A 14,815-nucleotide genomic window follows, 5' to 3' on the forward strand; every position below is an offset into this window, starting at 1 on the left:
TATAAATTTCGACACGATGTTCGCCAACGCTTTCGCCTTTTTCAGTCTTCTTGTCTCGGGTTCTGTTGCCCTTGCTCAGGACTGCGGTAAAGGCGCCCATTGGACGGAGGTATGTCCCATTCCTTAGATGTCTATCAATACAATCTACCGGAACAGCTGCACTGACAACCGATATTCCTTTCTTTCAACTCCACAGGTCCAGCCCAACGGTGGAAATGTAACAGCTGCTTGCGCTGACTGGGCCACTGCGTGCACATCGTATGTCATATCTGTCCATGGATCTGCTTTTTTTTTTTCAAGAAACTGACGAAGTATTTCATTTGACTTCGAATGCTCCTCCAGGGTCTGTTCTGGTGCCACATCTTCTTGCTCACAAGCCTATGTTGAGGGTAGCTTCGGTGTGTAACTCCATCTGTCTTCAAGCCTCAGTCTCACCTGCATATCCCCCCTATCCTTTATAAGAACTGACTGTTGTACCTTATTTTGTCTCACAGTCAGTGTCTACGGCTACTGTGACTGTGACGGCACGAACGAATACTCCGCCGTCGTTTCCAACCTCGGTTGGGTCGGTGCCACCTGCGACGATGAGTGTACTTGCAGCCTGGGCTCTTAAACGTTGTAGTCCTTCAGGATATGTGCATAAGCGCTGTGTAGCAGAAACTGGTCGTATGAAAACATTGCTGTGATTTGGTTATACTCGTGAAGGATCTCATTGAAGTCTGAAGATCAGGATCACCGTATGGTTACATGGCAAACCAGTGTGGACCATCGAGTCTGCATAGTTGTCTGAGAAATGGTCCAAAACGGTACACTACATAGCATATAGTCCAATAACGACCTGTTACAATAGTACGACAAACAGGAGAATGCAAATGTCCATCAGGGCTTCTAAGTAAATGTCAAAGGGTATGACAATGAGAGTACAAAAACTCCTTCAGATCACCGGTACAGAAGCCAGTTCTTCCCAATAAACTTCATGGGCAACCAGGTCTCCGCCTCCTCTAGATGCATCTGACAATCGAAGAAATGAGAACCAGGCTGCTCCACCATGAACACCCTCGAATCCGGCTTCGTCTCCTCCAACTTCGCTTTAAACGCCCTCGACCCTTCAATCGGCACCGAATCGTCATCCACTCCATGTATTAACACCGTGCGAGGCCACGCCGTCGCTCCCTGCGCCTTTTCCAGCTCGAGTCTCTGAAACGGAAAAAGCCTGGGATCGTCACCGAGGTATTCGAGGTATCGTCCTTGTTGCATCAGTCCAAAGGCCAGAGGCGTGCGTGGACCAGGGAACTGGGAATTAGAGACGACTTCACCGGGCTTCATGGAGGCGATATGCGAGGTGACAAGTCCGACGGGGACGATGCCGTCAGGAAAGGGAAGTGTGGGGTAGCCGTGGTTGAGCCATTGGGCAAGCATGCCGTGAATGTCGAGAGAGGCGTAGGATGCTACCAAGACCCGAATCTCTTTCGGATGAGCGAAGGCCAGGAGAGTGGCGAGATAGCCACCTGAAAAGTCAAACTAAAGGTGAGATCATCCCAAGACATTGAATGCGTCGTTGTATGGGCTTACCTGCACTTTCACCGAAGGCCAAAATTCTGGTAAAATCCGCGGCGGATTGGCCAGAGGTGATGGTCTGCAGCTGCAAGGGGAGCCCTGTGAAGAGCCATTTCCAAAAATCGTCGACATCTTCGAGAATATCCAAACCGGAGGACTCGGGCATCATGCGATAGTCCGCAGAGATGAGGATGGCGGATTTGGCAACTGCATATTCGAGGAGCCATGTGGGGAAAAAGAGCTCTGCATTGCGACTGCCGTTAACCTGCAATCCGGATGGTCAGCGCGAAGCGTGTGGCATCTGAACAACGGAACGTACGAGTGCTCCTCCGTGAAAGCGGAGAATGAGAGGGTGAGTGCCTGCTGCGAGGTCTTTGGGTAAGAAGATATCGGCTAGGACGGGGTGGTCGCCGACGGTCTTGTAAGTGGCCGTAGAGACATTGAAGGCTTCGAACTTGGACATGTTCAGAAGTGGATGAGTTGAAGTTGGGTGGTTGTTGAATGAGAGGGGAGAAGCTGATATTGTCCGAGCCAGGAAACCTGTAGTATAAATACAAGGATAGACATGGTACACGTGTCGCACTAGGTACCGAGCTATCGTCCATTGGGTTAGAGACATTCAGATCAATGCAACGGGAGAGAACAAAGTCAACTCGATCAAGTCGATACCTCAGGTATGCAGGCCTCAGAATCCATAGTGGTCGCACTCCGGATAGTGATGTCAATCGCGATGTGTAAAAAAAATGGTGGAATCAGAGCAACCACACAGCCTTCGGAGGGACGTCAAGGGTCGATAGGGGATGATCCTGATGCAAGCACCAGCAATTGCCAACAGGACTTGGATGGATTCATCGTCTTGGTGGCAAGGGTGGATAGACCATAGTAAGCGCTGATTGATCACAACTCAAAAGCGTACTGATCCAGCAAGTGTATGAGACTGAACTCGAAACGGTGATATTGGATATCTCAGAGAGTGGATCAAGAGTGGATGGTGTGGAAGTGATGGCCAGTGGTGATCATCAACGAGCAATGCAGTGAAGGAAGATGGTAGCGCAAGTCAAATATAGAGCTGAGTAATAATAGCTGTAAGAGACGACTTCATGAGAGAAATACTCGGAGTAATTCTGCCGGCTGGAGGATGGCGGTTGGACATCATTCGATATGGGTTGGGGTTGGAGTCAGGCAACATTAGCAGTCAGGCTGTCCGGCATTCTCCGGATCTTTTGGAACAAGGACGCGTCGCGCTTGCCACCTGCCCCTGCCCTCACTTTCGACTTGACTCTCTGCTTGCTTTTCTAAAGCTTCTCTGCTTCTCGCTCACTGAAGATCCATTTTGTGCTGTGTGTCGGCAGCCTTCTAAAACCAATAGTCAGGGCCCCCAGACCACAGTCTAGAAGAATGTCTTCACGGCCAGATTACCGACGCCGGGATCGTAGTTGGGAAAGGGACGAGCGGGACAGAGACCCTAGAGACCGACATTCGCGGTACAGCAGTGACCGCTCTAGAGGAGGTGGACCAGGTGGTAGAGGCAGGGATAGAAGTCGGTCTCGAAGTCCACCACGTCGTGGCGAGAGGGACAGGGACAGGCGGTCTGGTGCGTCGAAGACCTTCTCGTCGCTGTTCACTTGCACTGACATTTCATCCTCACATTATGCTATGCGCTGCATGCACGTTTTTAGATAGGCATGATGACCGTCGTGACAGAGATGATCCTAGGGACAAAAGAGATGACAGACGGAGGGACCACGACCGGGACCGTGATGATAAACGTGATTATCCGCGAAGGGATGCTGAGAGGGACGGACGAGACCACGACAGGAGAGACAGAGGCGGTGACCGCGACCGTGGAAGGGATCGTGGAAAAGACAGGGATGAAAGAGAGACTGGCACTCGCTCGCCACCCCCGGGCCCTCGTGATGGCCCGTCAAGACCTCCAGGTATCATCCCATCCTATCTCAATAGTTCTTTGAAGATTGACACATTTATTAGGTGCATCATTCACAACCTCTCCGCAAGAGGGCACTCCGGAAGTAGGAGAGGAAGGTGAAGAGATGGACGCCACTAACGCAGACGACGAGGCCATGATGGCTATGATGGGGATGTCTGGCTTTGGCACGACCAAGGTGCCTTTATATTCTTCAGAGTGTATATCTGTACTCACGTGCTGTGTACGCAGGGTAAACATGTCCAAGGCAATCAGGAAGGGACCGCCGATGTCAAGAAAATCCGCACTTGGAGACAATACATGAACAGGTATGGTATTCTCGCAACCTGTTAGGACATCATTCAGTAACAGTGGTTCTTTTTGAACAGACGTGGAGGCTTCAACAGACCATTGGACAAGATCAAATGATTGTTTCATGGCAATTTCAATTCGTGCTCCAGACGGACAATTACATAGTTGAGTGCATCCGTTGTTTCGACCACGCCACAGGCTTCAGTGGCTATTCCACTTGCGCGCAGAAGACCTACAGCGCACTTTTGAGAACGATATACACTCGTTGATCGTCCAGACGTCCGTAAGTGGCTTGTGTGCTTGTTATCGTGCCTTGGTACTGTTCTGCAGTCCGCACAGAGGAGTACCATTGATTATACTATATGTTTGTGGTCTCACTGCATACCTTTCGCGTGTGCTTGTCTCAGACAAAGGAATCGCTCGATCGGTAAGGTCTAATGGGTACAACGAGCAGCAATATACTTCATCATTGGGAGAAAGTGAAAGATCGTCACATACAACAACAACAAAAGACATCATCACAAAGATCATGAAGTAGAAGAGAGAAGGAGAAATATCGGAGACTGAGAGTCGTGCATGTTGATTGTCAACGTCATCAGAGTAAGCACGTCGAAGTGTGGGGGCGCATGTATGTAGTAGACGAACAAACAGGCAGGCATCTCCATCCACTTCTCAGCGCAAACTCATGAAGGAAAGGTGAAAGACGCCGAACTAGAACCCGTGCAGCTTGATGGTGTTCTTCGGAATTCCCTCTTCGGTGAGGAAGGTGGAGATCTTGAGCCGATGGTCACCCTGCAGCTGGATGACCTGTCCCATCTCTTCGTCCTCGACGAGCGTCCCGTTACAGGCAAATTCCTAGATATATCGGAATATCGCGAGATGCAAGGAAGAATGGAAGGACACGAGTCAGCAGCGAAGTGCGGGCGCTTGAGTCACACGCAAATAGAGGGTGGGACAACGATGGGTGGCTGATGGCTATGGGAGACGAGTACAGTACCTTGCGTAAGGCCTTTAACACCTTCTTGGCATCATATTCTGTGGAAAGAAAATAAGTTTGAGGAACGAGAAGCCGATGTGAGTAAGTATACGTACCCTTGGGCAAACCTTGTAGGGTCGTCAGCGTCTTGCGCCCATTCCTCTGTTGAATACGGATATGGATGTAATTCTGCTGAGAGCCGACGTCCTTGTTGTTACTCAAGGGGTCGGCCTCGTCGGCGAACGGGTCTGTAGTGCACCAAGCAAGGAGAATTGAAGGAGGATCAGTAAATATCAACTCGCCTCAGCAGTACGGGAGCCAATGATCGAAATAGGCAATGGCTTGAGGGTATCGCATCTGACTCGGAAAAGCAGAGTAGAGACGTACCGAAGGTGTTGAGGTTCTGCACGCTCATGCAACGAAAGGAAGAAGAATACGAGTGTTTGGGAGTGAGACTGAGTGGTGGTTGTGTTGCGCGACACGATGATGGAAGACTGTAAGGACCGGCTCGCCCTGCCTTCCGCTATTTATTCCATCCCTCGCATATTATGTAAGTAATCCCCTTTGAACTTTACGTTCGAGTCCGCCTCCAGGCCTGTTCACTGCCTGTTTCTCTCCCCACTGTTCCCATGGCCCAAACTACTCCTTCTAAGCGGAAGCCCCCCACTTTTCAACACCTGCCAGAACTGAGGGGTAAGCTATGCCTATTCATATTCGGACAAACATGAAAACTGAAGTTATTGCCACAGCGAAGAAGCTGAAAAAACTCTGGGTCGAAAAACAAAAGATCAAGAGCAAATGGAAGGCTCAGAAGCGCAAGGAGGGAATAGTTACTAGACGGGACGACATAACAACTACGAGTACAAGTCAGCCTGAAGAGGCCGGCGCAGACAATGAATCCGAAGACGATGAGAACGTGGAAGACCCTCACACCAACTCCACCCCCGTGCCAGAGTCGGAACCCGAGCTTACTCCCGCACCCCCGCCAAAACGCAAGAAGCTTTCAAAAGGTGCTGACGAAGTTGAGGAAGAGCCGGAGAAACCATCTCTACGCGAGCTACAGAGACAGGCATATTCCCCTGCTTCATTACACCACTACAAGTCAGATCCATTACACCGTCACCGAGGGAGAGGCGGGGGCAGCTTTGGCAATCGTGGTGGAAGGGGTGGAGACTCAGATAGAGGCCGAGGTTCAAGAGGTGGTCGCGGAAGTAATGGTCGTGGCCAAAGCAGGGGCAGGGGTCGGGGTCAGCCCGACATGCGCTTGAGGATGTCCGCTATGTTGGAGAAAATCAAGCATGACATGTCGTGAGATGCACGAAAGCGTGGAATGTACTCTGCGTTCCGAGTACTGCGACACAAACACATACAATGCCTCGACCCTAGCTCTTGTTTTCTTTATCGCCTTCACGTTCGTCCAACACCATATCTTCCACTTCATCATGCTTCTGCCTCTTCGCTTCTGGCTCCTCGCTTTCCTCTGCACTTCCACTTCCCGCCTTCTCCTCGCTCGATTTCACGAACCTATCCTCTAGGCTCTTCACAGACGAGCCCTCCCCAACGCTGGTCACCGATGACAGCGCTGTAGGATGGTCGCTCATGTGGCCCGGTCGAGGATCATCCATCTCATCCACAAGTCCCAGCCCACTCGACTCCAATCCCAATACGGGCACACCGCCAGCTGGATCCACCGAATTGAGCGCAAGTGGCGAGGGTGGCGGGCTGCGAGACTTGGAGCGCCGAGCATCGGTGTGAAGGAAAGGTATCGGAGAGAAGAGCGGTGTGTTTGGTGCGGATGGGATAGTTCCGAGGGCGGTAGATGCGATAGCGCTTGGTTCTGAAGTGGATTCGGGAGGGAGCGGAGGGAAGGAGTCCCAAGTGGACGTCACGTATAGGTTCTTTTCTAAAGCACGGATGTATTTGCCGACATATTTGTAGTGCTCTCGTGGACGAACACAAAGATCACATAGCCGTTGTATGGTGAATGGGGCACTGAAGAGGCGGAAAATGTCAATAAGGGGCGAGTTGGACATGTAACCAGAAAAGACGGACCCATCAAATGAGTCTATTTGAGCGTACAAGTACCGTTTTGCGGCATTGGTCTCTTCTTCCTCTAGGATGGCTTTGGGTGCCTCATTAGGGTTTGATTCGTCACGTTCACGGGCTTCGAAAGGTGGTAGTTTGAGTCCGCCGCTGGTCGAAGGCGCAGACGAGAACGATGGTACTTGAGTCCGGGATTCCTTCAGCTTCTCGGCATCGGCGAGGAAAGACGCGATGTTCTGCGGACAGAGAGGCAGAGTGAGAAGAGGTCGTATATTTCTTTGGAATTAGAACAATACCCTGTCTATTTTGTACTTCAGGATGTCACGCAGTTTGAGCCACTCTGTCCTACCAAAATTCGTCAGCGACGTGGCATCGACGCATCTCTAATGCAGACTCACTCAACATTGTCCGTGGATGCGATACGATCCAGAGTTGTGTCGTATTCTATGAACCCAGCGCCGTGTGAGTATAGTCACTTTCCCCACACATATAGAGCATTGTGACCGACCGTCTGACCAGGTAAAGTCGGAAGAGATGCTGTGTTTCCCCGCAGCTCCAGACATATCGGTCGGCGTGAGGGCTACGGCCTGTTTCAAGTAAAAGCACGCCCAGTCGCACCGCTATCACAGGCGCGTGGAGAGAGTAGGTATGAGAAACGGCTGATTATTTCGAACGCGTCTCGCTTGAAGCGACGCGTTCACACGTTCGTGGCATCCAATAGGAACGCGTGTGGCGTAATGGCTGTCCCCTAGACTGCAGCCAAGCATCTTCACATCCGACGAGTATATAATGGGCATCATGAAACACCTCTCGTTCTCGGATTCTTCTCTGCTCACTGTACACTACCTCCTATCCACTCTACATTTCCCGCATGACTGCAACGGACCTCTTGAGATTTCGATACTACCATGATGAAGACTCACAACGTTCAACGAAACCACGAATGGACCCTAAACGACGGTGGAGAATCTTTCTCTCTTATGCTCCGGACTGGTCTGTTTCTGTGCTTGTTCTCTGCTCATCCTAAGCGTCGAACTGACTGAGTCGTTTGTAGGGCGGTGACCATCATTTTGGCGTAGGTCATGCTATCCCCTCGCCCAGCGGACCACACACTAAAGCGCATGTGGTCGTGGGCAGTGCTATATTCTTCTCCCTTGACAAAGTACATGGGTATAAACGCGAGTTCTCAGTCGCCGACACATCATTACGCCATACGTAGGTTCTCATCCTGCTATAATCTTTTGTGCTGCCGTTTACGGCGGCTCCTTCACAGTTTCGCGGAGCATGAGCGCGTTCCGGTACGCCAGACTGCGCGAAAGGAGACAGAGCCTGTACTGACTAGGAAATTAGGACATCGCCTTGTACTTCATAGCAATCGTGGCTCCTATTGTCCTCATGTGGTTTATCAACTTAATTTCCATCCGGTCATGGTGGGACGCACATATCAGCACCCTCGGAGGTAAGTAATGACAAGTCATCAAACATACCCCCGGGCCACACTCCTAACTTAACATCGCCATAGCCATTCTCGCTCTATGTCTCGCCGGCGTCATCACACAATTCACCAAGATAACTGTCGGCCGCCCTCGACCAGGTCAGTCGGTCTCAGCATTCAGCCCATCCCTTCGGCTAATAAATCGAATTACTAGACCTGATTTCCCGCTGCAATCCCTCGAATGGCACGGCTGACCCAACATACGGCCTCTCGACATATCTCATATGTAATCAGAGCGACAGCCATATTCTTGAGGACGGGTTCAGAAGCTTTCCAAGTGGACATTCTAGCTTGTCGTTCGCAGGGCTTGGATTTCTCTCCTGGTACCTCGCCGGGAAGATGCACCTGTTCGACTCGAGAGGCCATGCAGTTCGTCTCCCCCTTTGTTCACAGTTGAACAGAATACTAACACAAATTTCATAGCCGAAAGCATGGCTAGCTTTGGGCCCTCTGGCTGCAGCCGCTCTCGTCGCTATTTCTCGTACCATGGATTATCGCCGTAAAGCTCCCTCTTGTCGCATTTGCAGAGCTCGTCTCATGAATCTAACATGCGTTTATATAGACCACTGGCATGACGTCCTCGTCGGCTCCATTCTTGGCCTCGTAACCTCCTACTTCTCTTACCGCCAATTCTACCCGTCTCTCTCCTCCGAACGTTCTCACCGTCCGTTCTCGCCTCGCGTGAAGCGAGAAGTGGAAGAACACAGTGTGCTGCCTACTCACCATCAACGGCCATCCAGGGAAGCCATGTTTCAGGAAAATAGGTTGTCGGATGCGGAGGACTTGGAGATGCTACCGCCGCATGGTACTAAGGACAGTACAAGGCCGTTGACTGATGGAGACTCTGGCTGAGAGATCAAGTATCACGGCACAATGCAATATCTTGGTCGTCTTCCTCGAGTTGACGAGCTGAGGTATGACAAGTTATAGTATCATATCGTTGGACCTTCGTTGGACCTTATTCATCGTTTCTTGTGAACTACCTTAGCACATATGACATTACCCCTATATATACGTATTCAGCCTGTAAAGGCTTGTGTATCCTCTCGGTCGACTCACTCAAGCCTCACTACGAGATTTCTCATTCCAGCGGGGCTCTCTGTCTTCTCAGAAAAGTCTTGGACAGTTCTTGGATGAGTCGGCGATACAGCGTCATGCGACGGACGGATGATATCAAGGCAGAATGAAATGGAAGTGCAGAATACAAAGACGAGTGGACCAGGAACCAAAACCCCAACTAGAAGAGGCAAGGTAATCATTTTTGGTACGAGAACACATTCCGGAGCACTGTAACCGTACCGCATCAAAGTGACAAGGTCAGAAGTCAGTATGTGGTAGGGAAAACAGAAGATGGAGAGCACGCACATCCAGCCTTGGTTGCCAACCGGTTAATCGAGTCGTCACTTTCGCCATCAGCCCGAACCTGTCCGCAAAGAGCGAAGGAGGTCGAGGTGTTCAAAGCACGGCCGTTAGCGTCGACATCGACAACGGAGATCTGGACCGAGGCGTGGTCCTTCGAGGTGATGAGACGGTCTGTGGATGTAAAGTCAGGAAGGTATGGATTGATTGCTGGATCGGCAGGACGCACTGGTAGCCGCGCACTTGCGGGGGACGTAAAGGTCGACGAGAATGCCCTAAAGCGCCAGAAACGAAAATAACGAGTTCAGTAGGACGTTCATTAGAGGATTCGGGTGGTTCAGAGGGCGTAGGGACAAGAATACGGACCTGATCGTTCTCCATTGCGTAGCTATGAAATTATTGACGGCGGTGAAGGTGCTGGTAGTGAGAGAGACCCGTGGGACTTTAACTATACAGTTGTGGCGGACTCCGTGAAGATCACGTGGGAGACAAGCAGGTCCGGAGCCGGTTCCAACAACGTGGCTCGCCGCTCCTAACTTGTTCAACCAAACTAACAATTACCGCTGCCTGTTTCCCGTGGCCTTGCACCGTCATTTGTGTGTCAAAACCAAGATCGATAACTCAGGATTGTGCTACGTGCAGAATCAATGCTCTGACTCGCGCTCTACTAAGGCTCTCCGTACATGTCTCTGTGACTACTCAATCGCTCTGCTACATCTCTTTGGCCATACTTGTCTTCTATCTTACCGCAATAATGATGTAGCGTCTGCATCCATCCATCTTGCTGAAACTTTTGCTCGTCGGCTAGTCGAGTTCTTGGTGCAGTCCTACCAAACGACCCAAGCAATACGGCAGCTATAAAACTTGCATGGTCGAACTGTTTTCACGTTATGCGTCGCGATTTGCCCTCTGGCTCATTTTACCGGGCCAATCTGCCTCGTCGGCCTGGTGAGACGACAAGGCCTGTTCAGTAAATCAGATTCTTCAGTCCGTCGACTGCTAGCCTGTCCCTCTTCTCTTTTGAAGTTCTTCACTTGGCGTGCTCGACGCACCCACCAGTGGTCCTCTGCGATGTGGGCATTCGGTCCGCTACGGTGTGCTTGACGCATCATACTAGTCTCCTGCTAGGTGGGCATCTAGTCAGTGCATTTGACGTCACATTGGGCGCCGTGCCACTTTATTTAGTCTCTTGAGTAGTCATATATATATTGTTCTTGTATTGCGACGCTCCCGGCCTCGGCCTCTTCGTGGCATAGGAGACTAGTACACCCTAGAGGGAAGCTAACAGACGCTGCCTTCATCTCGTATGAGATCAACGGACCCACATAGAGCGTGTCTGTTCGTTCAATATCGAGGCGCGGGGTATCTGCGACAACTTCTCACTAATCCTGATCAACCACGGTCATGTCCAGCCCACACGCCGTTCGTTTGCCTTTGGCGGAGCACCCTGCAAACGTGCAATATCCTGTACAGGATGGTTAAAAGTATTACTTACCTTCTTCAGGCTATTGATGATTTAGCTGCGAGGAGTATGACAAACAGAGATGATGTAGTCGTCGAGGGGGGTGTCAGACTTATAACTAGAACCTCAGTCATTTTATCCGTTCACTCCGAACATATATATACTACCCACTATAACCTGGAATCATCTTGCCTGCGTCGTACCATGTAGTTCGCTAATACTATTCTATTTAGTCTATTTTGCTGCCGCATGTGTATCCCATTTGTGATGACTATTATAGGCGATTTATTCAAACACATATTAGACATCTGAGACCAGATCAAGAAGAGTTCAACGTTCAACACTTACCGTCACGCCACCGTGGCGTTGCAATGCTTGAAGTGCGTGGCGTCATAGGCGGCGAAATACGGGAACCGCACCAGTCTTGAAGGCAACGCTGTTTGTAGACGTACCTCCATGTCGAGTTTTATACCCGAACTCTCTCGTCAACTCCGTCTTGTTCTCGAATCGTCACCCAATGCATTGTCACTTTCGGAGTTAACTCTACTTGTCGACGAAGTTGTTCATGAATGCACCTCTTCTTCCGAGCCTGAATTCCTTATCGTCGACCTCGAGGAGGAACTGCAGGCCATTTATCACGATGTCATAGACCACGATGTCTTCGAGCAAACGGAAACTTTTCTTTCTGTGCTTAGCCGTCTAACACCTGTGTTTTCCTCTACATCTCTGATCTCAACGTGGTTCGAGCTCGTTCTGCGCCCCGCTCTTCGACAACCGAAGCTTCCGAGTACCGCTGTTGCATGCGCGAAGGACCTAGTAGTTACTGCTCTGGAGAAGCCGGATGAACACAATCCAGAGAAGCAGGGCGAGTTCAGGCGGCGAATGTTGGACCTCTATCTCCTAGACGCTTTCAACGAGGCCTCAGGAGATGATGTTCTGGAATGGGCAAAGTGGCCACAGGAGCAACGAGAGCGGAGGAATGTGTGGAAGACCAATTTAGAGGACGTCTTGGTACGGTTTGGACTTGGAATGCCTCAGGTTAGGATCTCTTATTAGTCTGGAATGCGTCATTGCCTGCCTGCCGTCTTACTCTGCACATGCGCACCAGGAATTCCTAACACAAGTGTTCCATTGTTTTGCCTCACCTTCGTCCCGCTTCCAACTCCTCAATCTCCTCAATAACTTCACATCCCAACCTCAATTCGAGAACCTTGCTCCCATCATGATCAAGCATCCTATGACCCAAAGCATTTTGACTCATCTCCTTGTCGATACCTCATCCACTGTTTGCACTATTGGCCTTACGATCATGACGAAACTCATCCCTATCTTCGCAGTCCACGACCCGGAGAACCTGAAACCCATGCTTCCTCAACTCCTCGCCATCCTCGCACGCGTGATCTGTTGGCGCGAGCGTGTGCCCACCCCAGGTGGCCCCGCCCAAGCTTTTGAAGTCGAGGAAGACATCTTGTTCTCAGACGTCACAGTCAACCGCAACACCACCTCTCCCACAAAACCTATAGGTCTGAACCCGGATCTTGGCTGGGACAGGTTAGAATTGACCTTCGGTGCTACCGCGTCGCCTCCACCTTCACCCCGCCGGTTCTTCACGCTCCTATACTACCTTTTCCCTTGCAACCTGCTAGACTTCTTGCGTAGGCCAGCAGACTATCTGATTGAGAAAGGGTGCGAGAGCCCTTACGTTGTTCAGTGGGATGACCTCCTCGACTACGACCAGATTAAGACCAAGAGCGAGGTGAGGTGAATAGGCTCGAGAGCTGAACTACCGTTTACTGACTGGACTGTTGAATATAGATCCTTCTGCGAGCGCACGCTACACACCCTAGAATCATCTGGACAAACATCGACAAGGAACTGAGCGATCCCGACTTTTTTGCTTCTCGCAGCGTCTCCCAAATTGTATCCGAATGCCTTCTGCTCGTCGTCCGAGAAACTGCCGCGTTTCAACCGACAGAAAGGGGCGGGGGAGATGCCGCCGAACGTAATCCTGCTGCTATTCACGATCCCACGGCCGCCATTCCTGATACCGCAGAGGGCGAGACTTCAGGCAGGTTCGCCACACGCCCGCCTGACGGAGCCACCACCTCTTCTTCGCCGAGCGACCTACCGCAAATTTCCCTACAGCATATGGTCAACACCTCTATCGCTCTTAAATCCCGCACTCCTGTCGAGTTTGTCGATCCCGTACCTGCTTGGCCGTATACTTTGTTCCATCCACCCGCCAGTCGAACCAGCAGTGGCACAGCTACTTACCATTCGGCTGCCGCCTCTCCCACGTCCTTGTCAGTGCATTTGCCAGACGAATCGCAGCCTGTGGCGGGCGAGACTTCGGACAAGACCGAGGACAATATTCCGAACCATGTAGCCCAGGCTATGGCGAGTCTTCAGCGCGAGGTCCTCTTGCTGAAGACCGAGTTGAACTTCGAGCTGTGGTTGACGAGACAGAACGTACAACAGGTTGTGAGGTTGTATGAGAACCGGATCGCGAGCAGCAAGGCGGAGGAGGAACGGCAGGGCCTCGTACGTCCTCATGTCTATTTTTTCTTCTACGAACAGGGATATGTTGCTCATCGATGAAAAACAACAGCATAATGCCCTACGGGATTACAGATCCCAGAACAGCGATTTACAGCGACAACTAAAGGAGCACAAGGAATCAGCAGCGAAGGCGAAGTCGACGTACGTGGAGTGGAACAGCGATCTGCAAGCGAAGGTGACAACTTTGAAGAAGGAGAAGAAAACCTGGCAAACGGAGACGGCTACCCTACGACACTCCGAAAAGGAACTTCGCGTACGTGCAGCTCTCTTCGAGTTCATCGTTTGCCACGCTTGCTGTCCTGGCTTTACTTAACTTTGAAAACAGGCTCAATTCACCGCCCAAGGGAAGCTTCTCGCTGAAGCCGAGAAGCGTGTCTTTGAATTGGAGACCTCCATCAAAGAGAACGCGCATAAGGTCGATAGGCTGAAGGACTACGAGCGGCGGATCGAGCAGCTGACTCTGCTACAGAAGCTTTGGTGAGTTAGGCATATTCTATAATCGTTTGACTACTCTGACCGAAATTGTGCGCAGGGACCTCGACGTACACAGGAACAAGGAGCAGAAGGAGGTCCTAAAGGCGATGCTGAGCAAGTACAAGAAAATGGAGCTGCGCGTACAAACATACGAGGAGATTCACGCTCAGATGGAAGAATACGCCCGGTATGTGCTTTTATTACACATCTCAGTTGATCAAAGTTTGACAGTTGTGTTCTGTGGATAGTGGCTCTCGACGTCAGATACAAGCATTGGAGACCAAGGTAGCGCTGCTGCAGTCTCAGAAGCAGCGCCGACGATCTGGTCCAGACGTGAATGCATACACGACTAAGTTGGCCGCTCTTACGGAGGAGAATACACGGATTCGTGAAATGAACCAGGAGCTGAAAGAGGAAACAGATGAATTGAATGCGATGGTGGAGGTTCTCAAGGCTCGACAATACGAAGGAAACGTGATGAGAAGTCCGATGGTGACAGGACTGGTACTAGACACAACGCGTAGTCCCGTCAGCTCGGTTGTAGGAAGTCCTGTGCTATAGCGGTGTCCTGTGGATTCTTGGCTGTACTTGTATATTCTCTCGATATCATGTATCTTTACCCCTCTTCTGTATCCCATGCAAGCATTGCGATGC

The 14,815-nt window shown here is 50.9% G+C and overlaps 7 protein-coding genes across 7 annotated transcripts; 3 read left to right on the top strand and 4 right to left on the bottom strand.

Annotated features, from left to right (window-relative positions):
- Positions 1 to 706: 706 nt before the first annotated feature.
- STEHIDRAFT_119003 (alpha/beta-hydrolase) lies at positions 707 to 2,688 on the bottom strand. Its single transcript, XM_007300940.1, has 3 exons — positions 1,877 to 2,688; positions 1,573 to 1,822; positions 707 to 1,508 (listed from the first exon to the last, which is right to left on the bottom strand). Exons 1-3 carry the CDS (start codon positions 2,018 to 2,020, stop codon positions 940 to 942), a joined length of 963 nt encoding a protein of 320 aa, XP_007301002.1. The 5' UTR covers positions 2,021 to 2,688; the 3' UTR covers positions 707 to 939.
- Positions 2,689 to 2,955: 267 nt separating this feature from the next.
- Positions 2,956 to 3,835, top strand: STEHIDRAFT_153755 (uncharacterized protein; the record flags this gene model as incomplete). Its single annotated transcript, XM_007300941.1, has 4 exons — positions 2,956 to 3,151; positions 3,237 to 3,494; positions 3,547 to 3,680; positions 3,734 to 3,835. The coding sequence occupies 4 exons, from the start codon at positions 2,956 to 2,958 to the stop codon at positions 3,833 to 3,835; spliced, it is 690 nt and encodes a 229-aa protein (XP_007301003.1).
- Positions 3,836 to 4,229: 394 nt separating this feature from the next.
- On the bottom strand, positions 4,230 to 5,267 carry STEHIDRAFT_74288 (eukaryotic translation initiation factor 1). Its single transcript, XM_007300517.1, has 4 exons — positions 5,157 to 5,267; positions 4,886 to 5,017; positions 4,791 to 4,828; positions 4,230 to 4,648 (listed from the first exon to the last, which is right to left on the bottom strand). Exons 1-4 carry the CDS (start codon positions 5,182 to 5,184, stop codon positions 4,505 to 4,507), a joined length of 342 nt encoding a protein of 113 aa, XP_007300579.1. The 5' UTR covers positions 5,185 to 5,267; the 3' UTR covers positions 4,230 to 4,504.
- Positions 5,268 to 6,151: 884 nt separating this feature from the next.
- Positions 6,152 to 7,375, bottom strand: STEHIDRAFT_128796 (PPP4R2-domain-containing protein; the record flags this gene model as incomplete). The annotated part of the gene is made up of 5 exons (XM_007300942.1): positions 6,152 to 6,761; positions 6,822 to 7,048; positions 7,109 to 7,157; positions 7,211 to 7,256; positions 7,321 to 7,375. 5 exons carry the CDS (start codon positions 7,373 to 7,375, stop codon positions 6,152 to 6,154), a joined length of 987 nt encoding a protein of 328 aa, XP_007301004.1.
- A 307-nt stretch (positions 7,376 to 7,682) lies between these two features.
- On the top strand, positions 7,683 to 9,312 carry STEHIDRAFT_92503 (acid phosphatase/Vanadium-dependent haloperoxidase; the record flags this gene model as incomplete). Its single annotated transcript, XM_007300943.1, has 9 exons — positions 7,683 to 7,805; positions 7,867 to 7,887; positions 7,950 to 8,027; positions 8,086 to 8,110; positions 8,163 to 8,271; positions 8,335 to 8,406; positions 8,462 to 8,676; positions 8,731 to 8,806; positions 8,870 to 9,312. Coding segments are annotated over 9 exons (1,009 nt in total), but the record flags the coding sequence as incomplete, so codon positions are not given.
- A 250-nt stretch (positions 9,313 to 9,562) lies between these two features.
- On the bottom strand, positions 9,563 to 9,941 carry STEHIDRAFT_51176 (ribosomal protein S21e; the record flags this gene model as incomplete). The annotated part of the gene is made up of 3 exons (XM_007300392.1): positions 9,563 to 9,594; positions 9,673 to 9,840; positions 9,896 to 9,941. Coding segments are annotated over 3 exons (246 nt in total), but the record flags the coding sequence as incomplete, so codon positions are not given.
- Positions 9,942 to 11,584: 1,643 nt separating this feature from the next.
- STEHIDRAFT_92507 (uncharacterized protein) lies at positions 11,585 to 14,804 on the top strand (the record flags this gene model as incomplete). Its single annotated transcript, XM_007300944.1, has 7 exons — positions 11,585 to 12,166; positions 12,237 to 12,884; positions 12,944 to 13,669; positions 13,737 to 13,940; positions 14,013 to 14,164; positions 14,220 to 14,348; positions 14,410 to 14,804. The coding sequence occupies 7 exons, from the start codon at positions 11,585 to 11,587 to the stop codon at positions 14,720 to 14,722; spliced, it is 2,754 nt and encodes a 917-aa protein (XP_007301006.1). The 3' UTR covers positions 14,723 to 14,804.
- Between the last annotated feature and the right edge of the window lie 11 nt (positions 14,805 to 14,815).

Source organism: Stereum hirsutum (assembly GCF_000264905.1).
Source record: "Stereum hirsutum FP-91666 SS1 unplaced genomic scaffold STEHIscaffold_3, whole genome shotgun sequence".
Taxonomy (NCBI): Eukaryota; Fungi; Basidiomycota; class Agaricomycetes; order Russulales; family Stereaceae; genus Stereum; species Stereum hirsutum.

Bases quoted from the DNA above. Each gene is read 5' to 3' on its own strand.
- STEHIDRAFT_119003 (XM_007300940.1), bottom strand. From the start codon at position 2,020: ATGTCCAAGTTCGAAGCCTTCAATGTCTCTACGGCCACTTACAAGACC. The intron at 1,823-1,876 runs GTACGTTCCGTT...TCCGGATTGCAG, and splicing joins GCTTTCACGGAGGAGCACTC to GTTAACGGCAGTCGCAATGC. The intron at 1,509-1,572 runs GTAAGCCCATAC...TTGACTTTTCAG, and splicing joins GGCCTTCGGTGAAAGTGCAG to GTGGCTATCTCGCCACTCTC.
- STEHIDRAFT_74288 (XM_007300517.1), bottom strand. From the start codon at position 5,184: ATGAGCGTGCAGAACCTCAACACCTTCG. The intron at 5,018-5,156 runs GTACGTCTCTAC...GGTGCACTACAG, and splicing joins GCAGAACCTCAACACCTTCG to ACCCGTTCGCCGACGAGGCC. The intron at 4,829-4,885 runs GTACGTATACTT...TTCTTTCCACAG, and splicing joins CCTACAAGGTTTGCCCAAGG to AATATGATGCCAAGAAGGTG.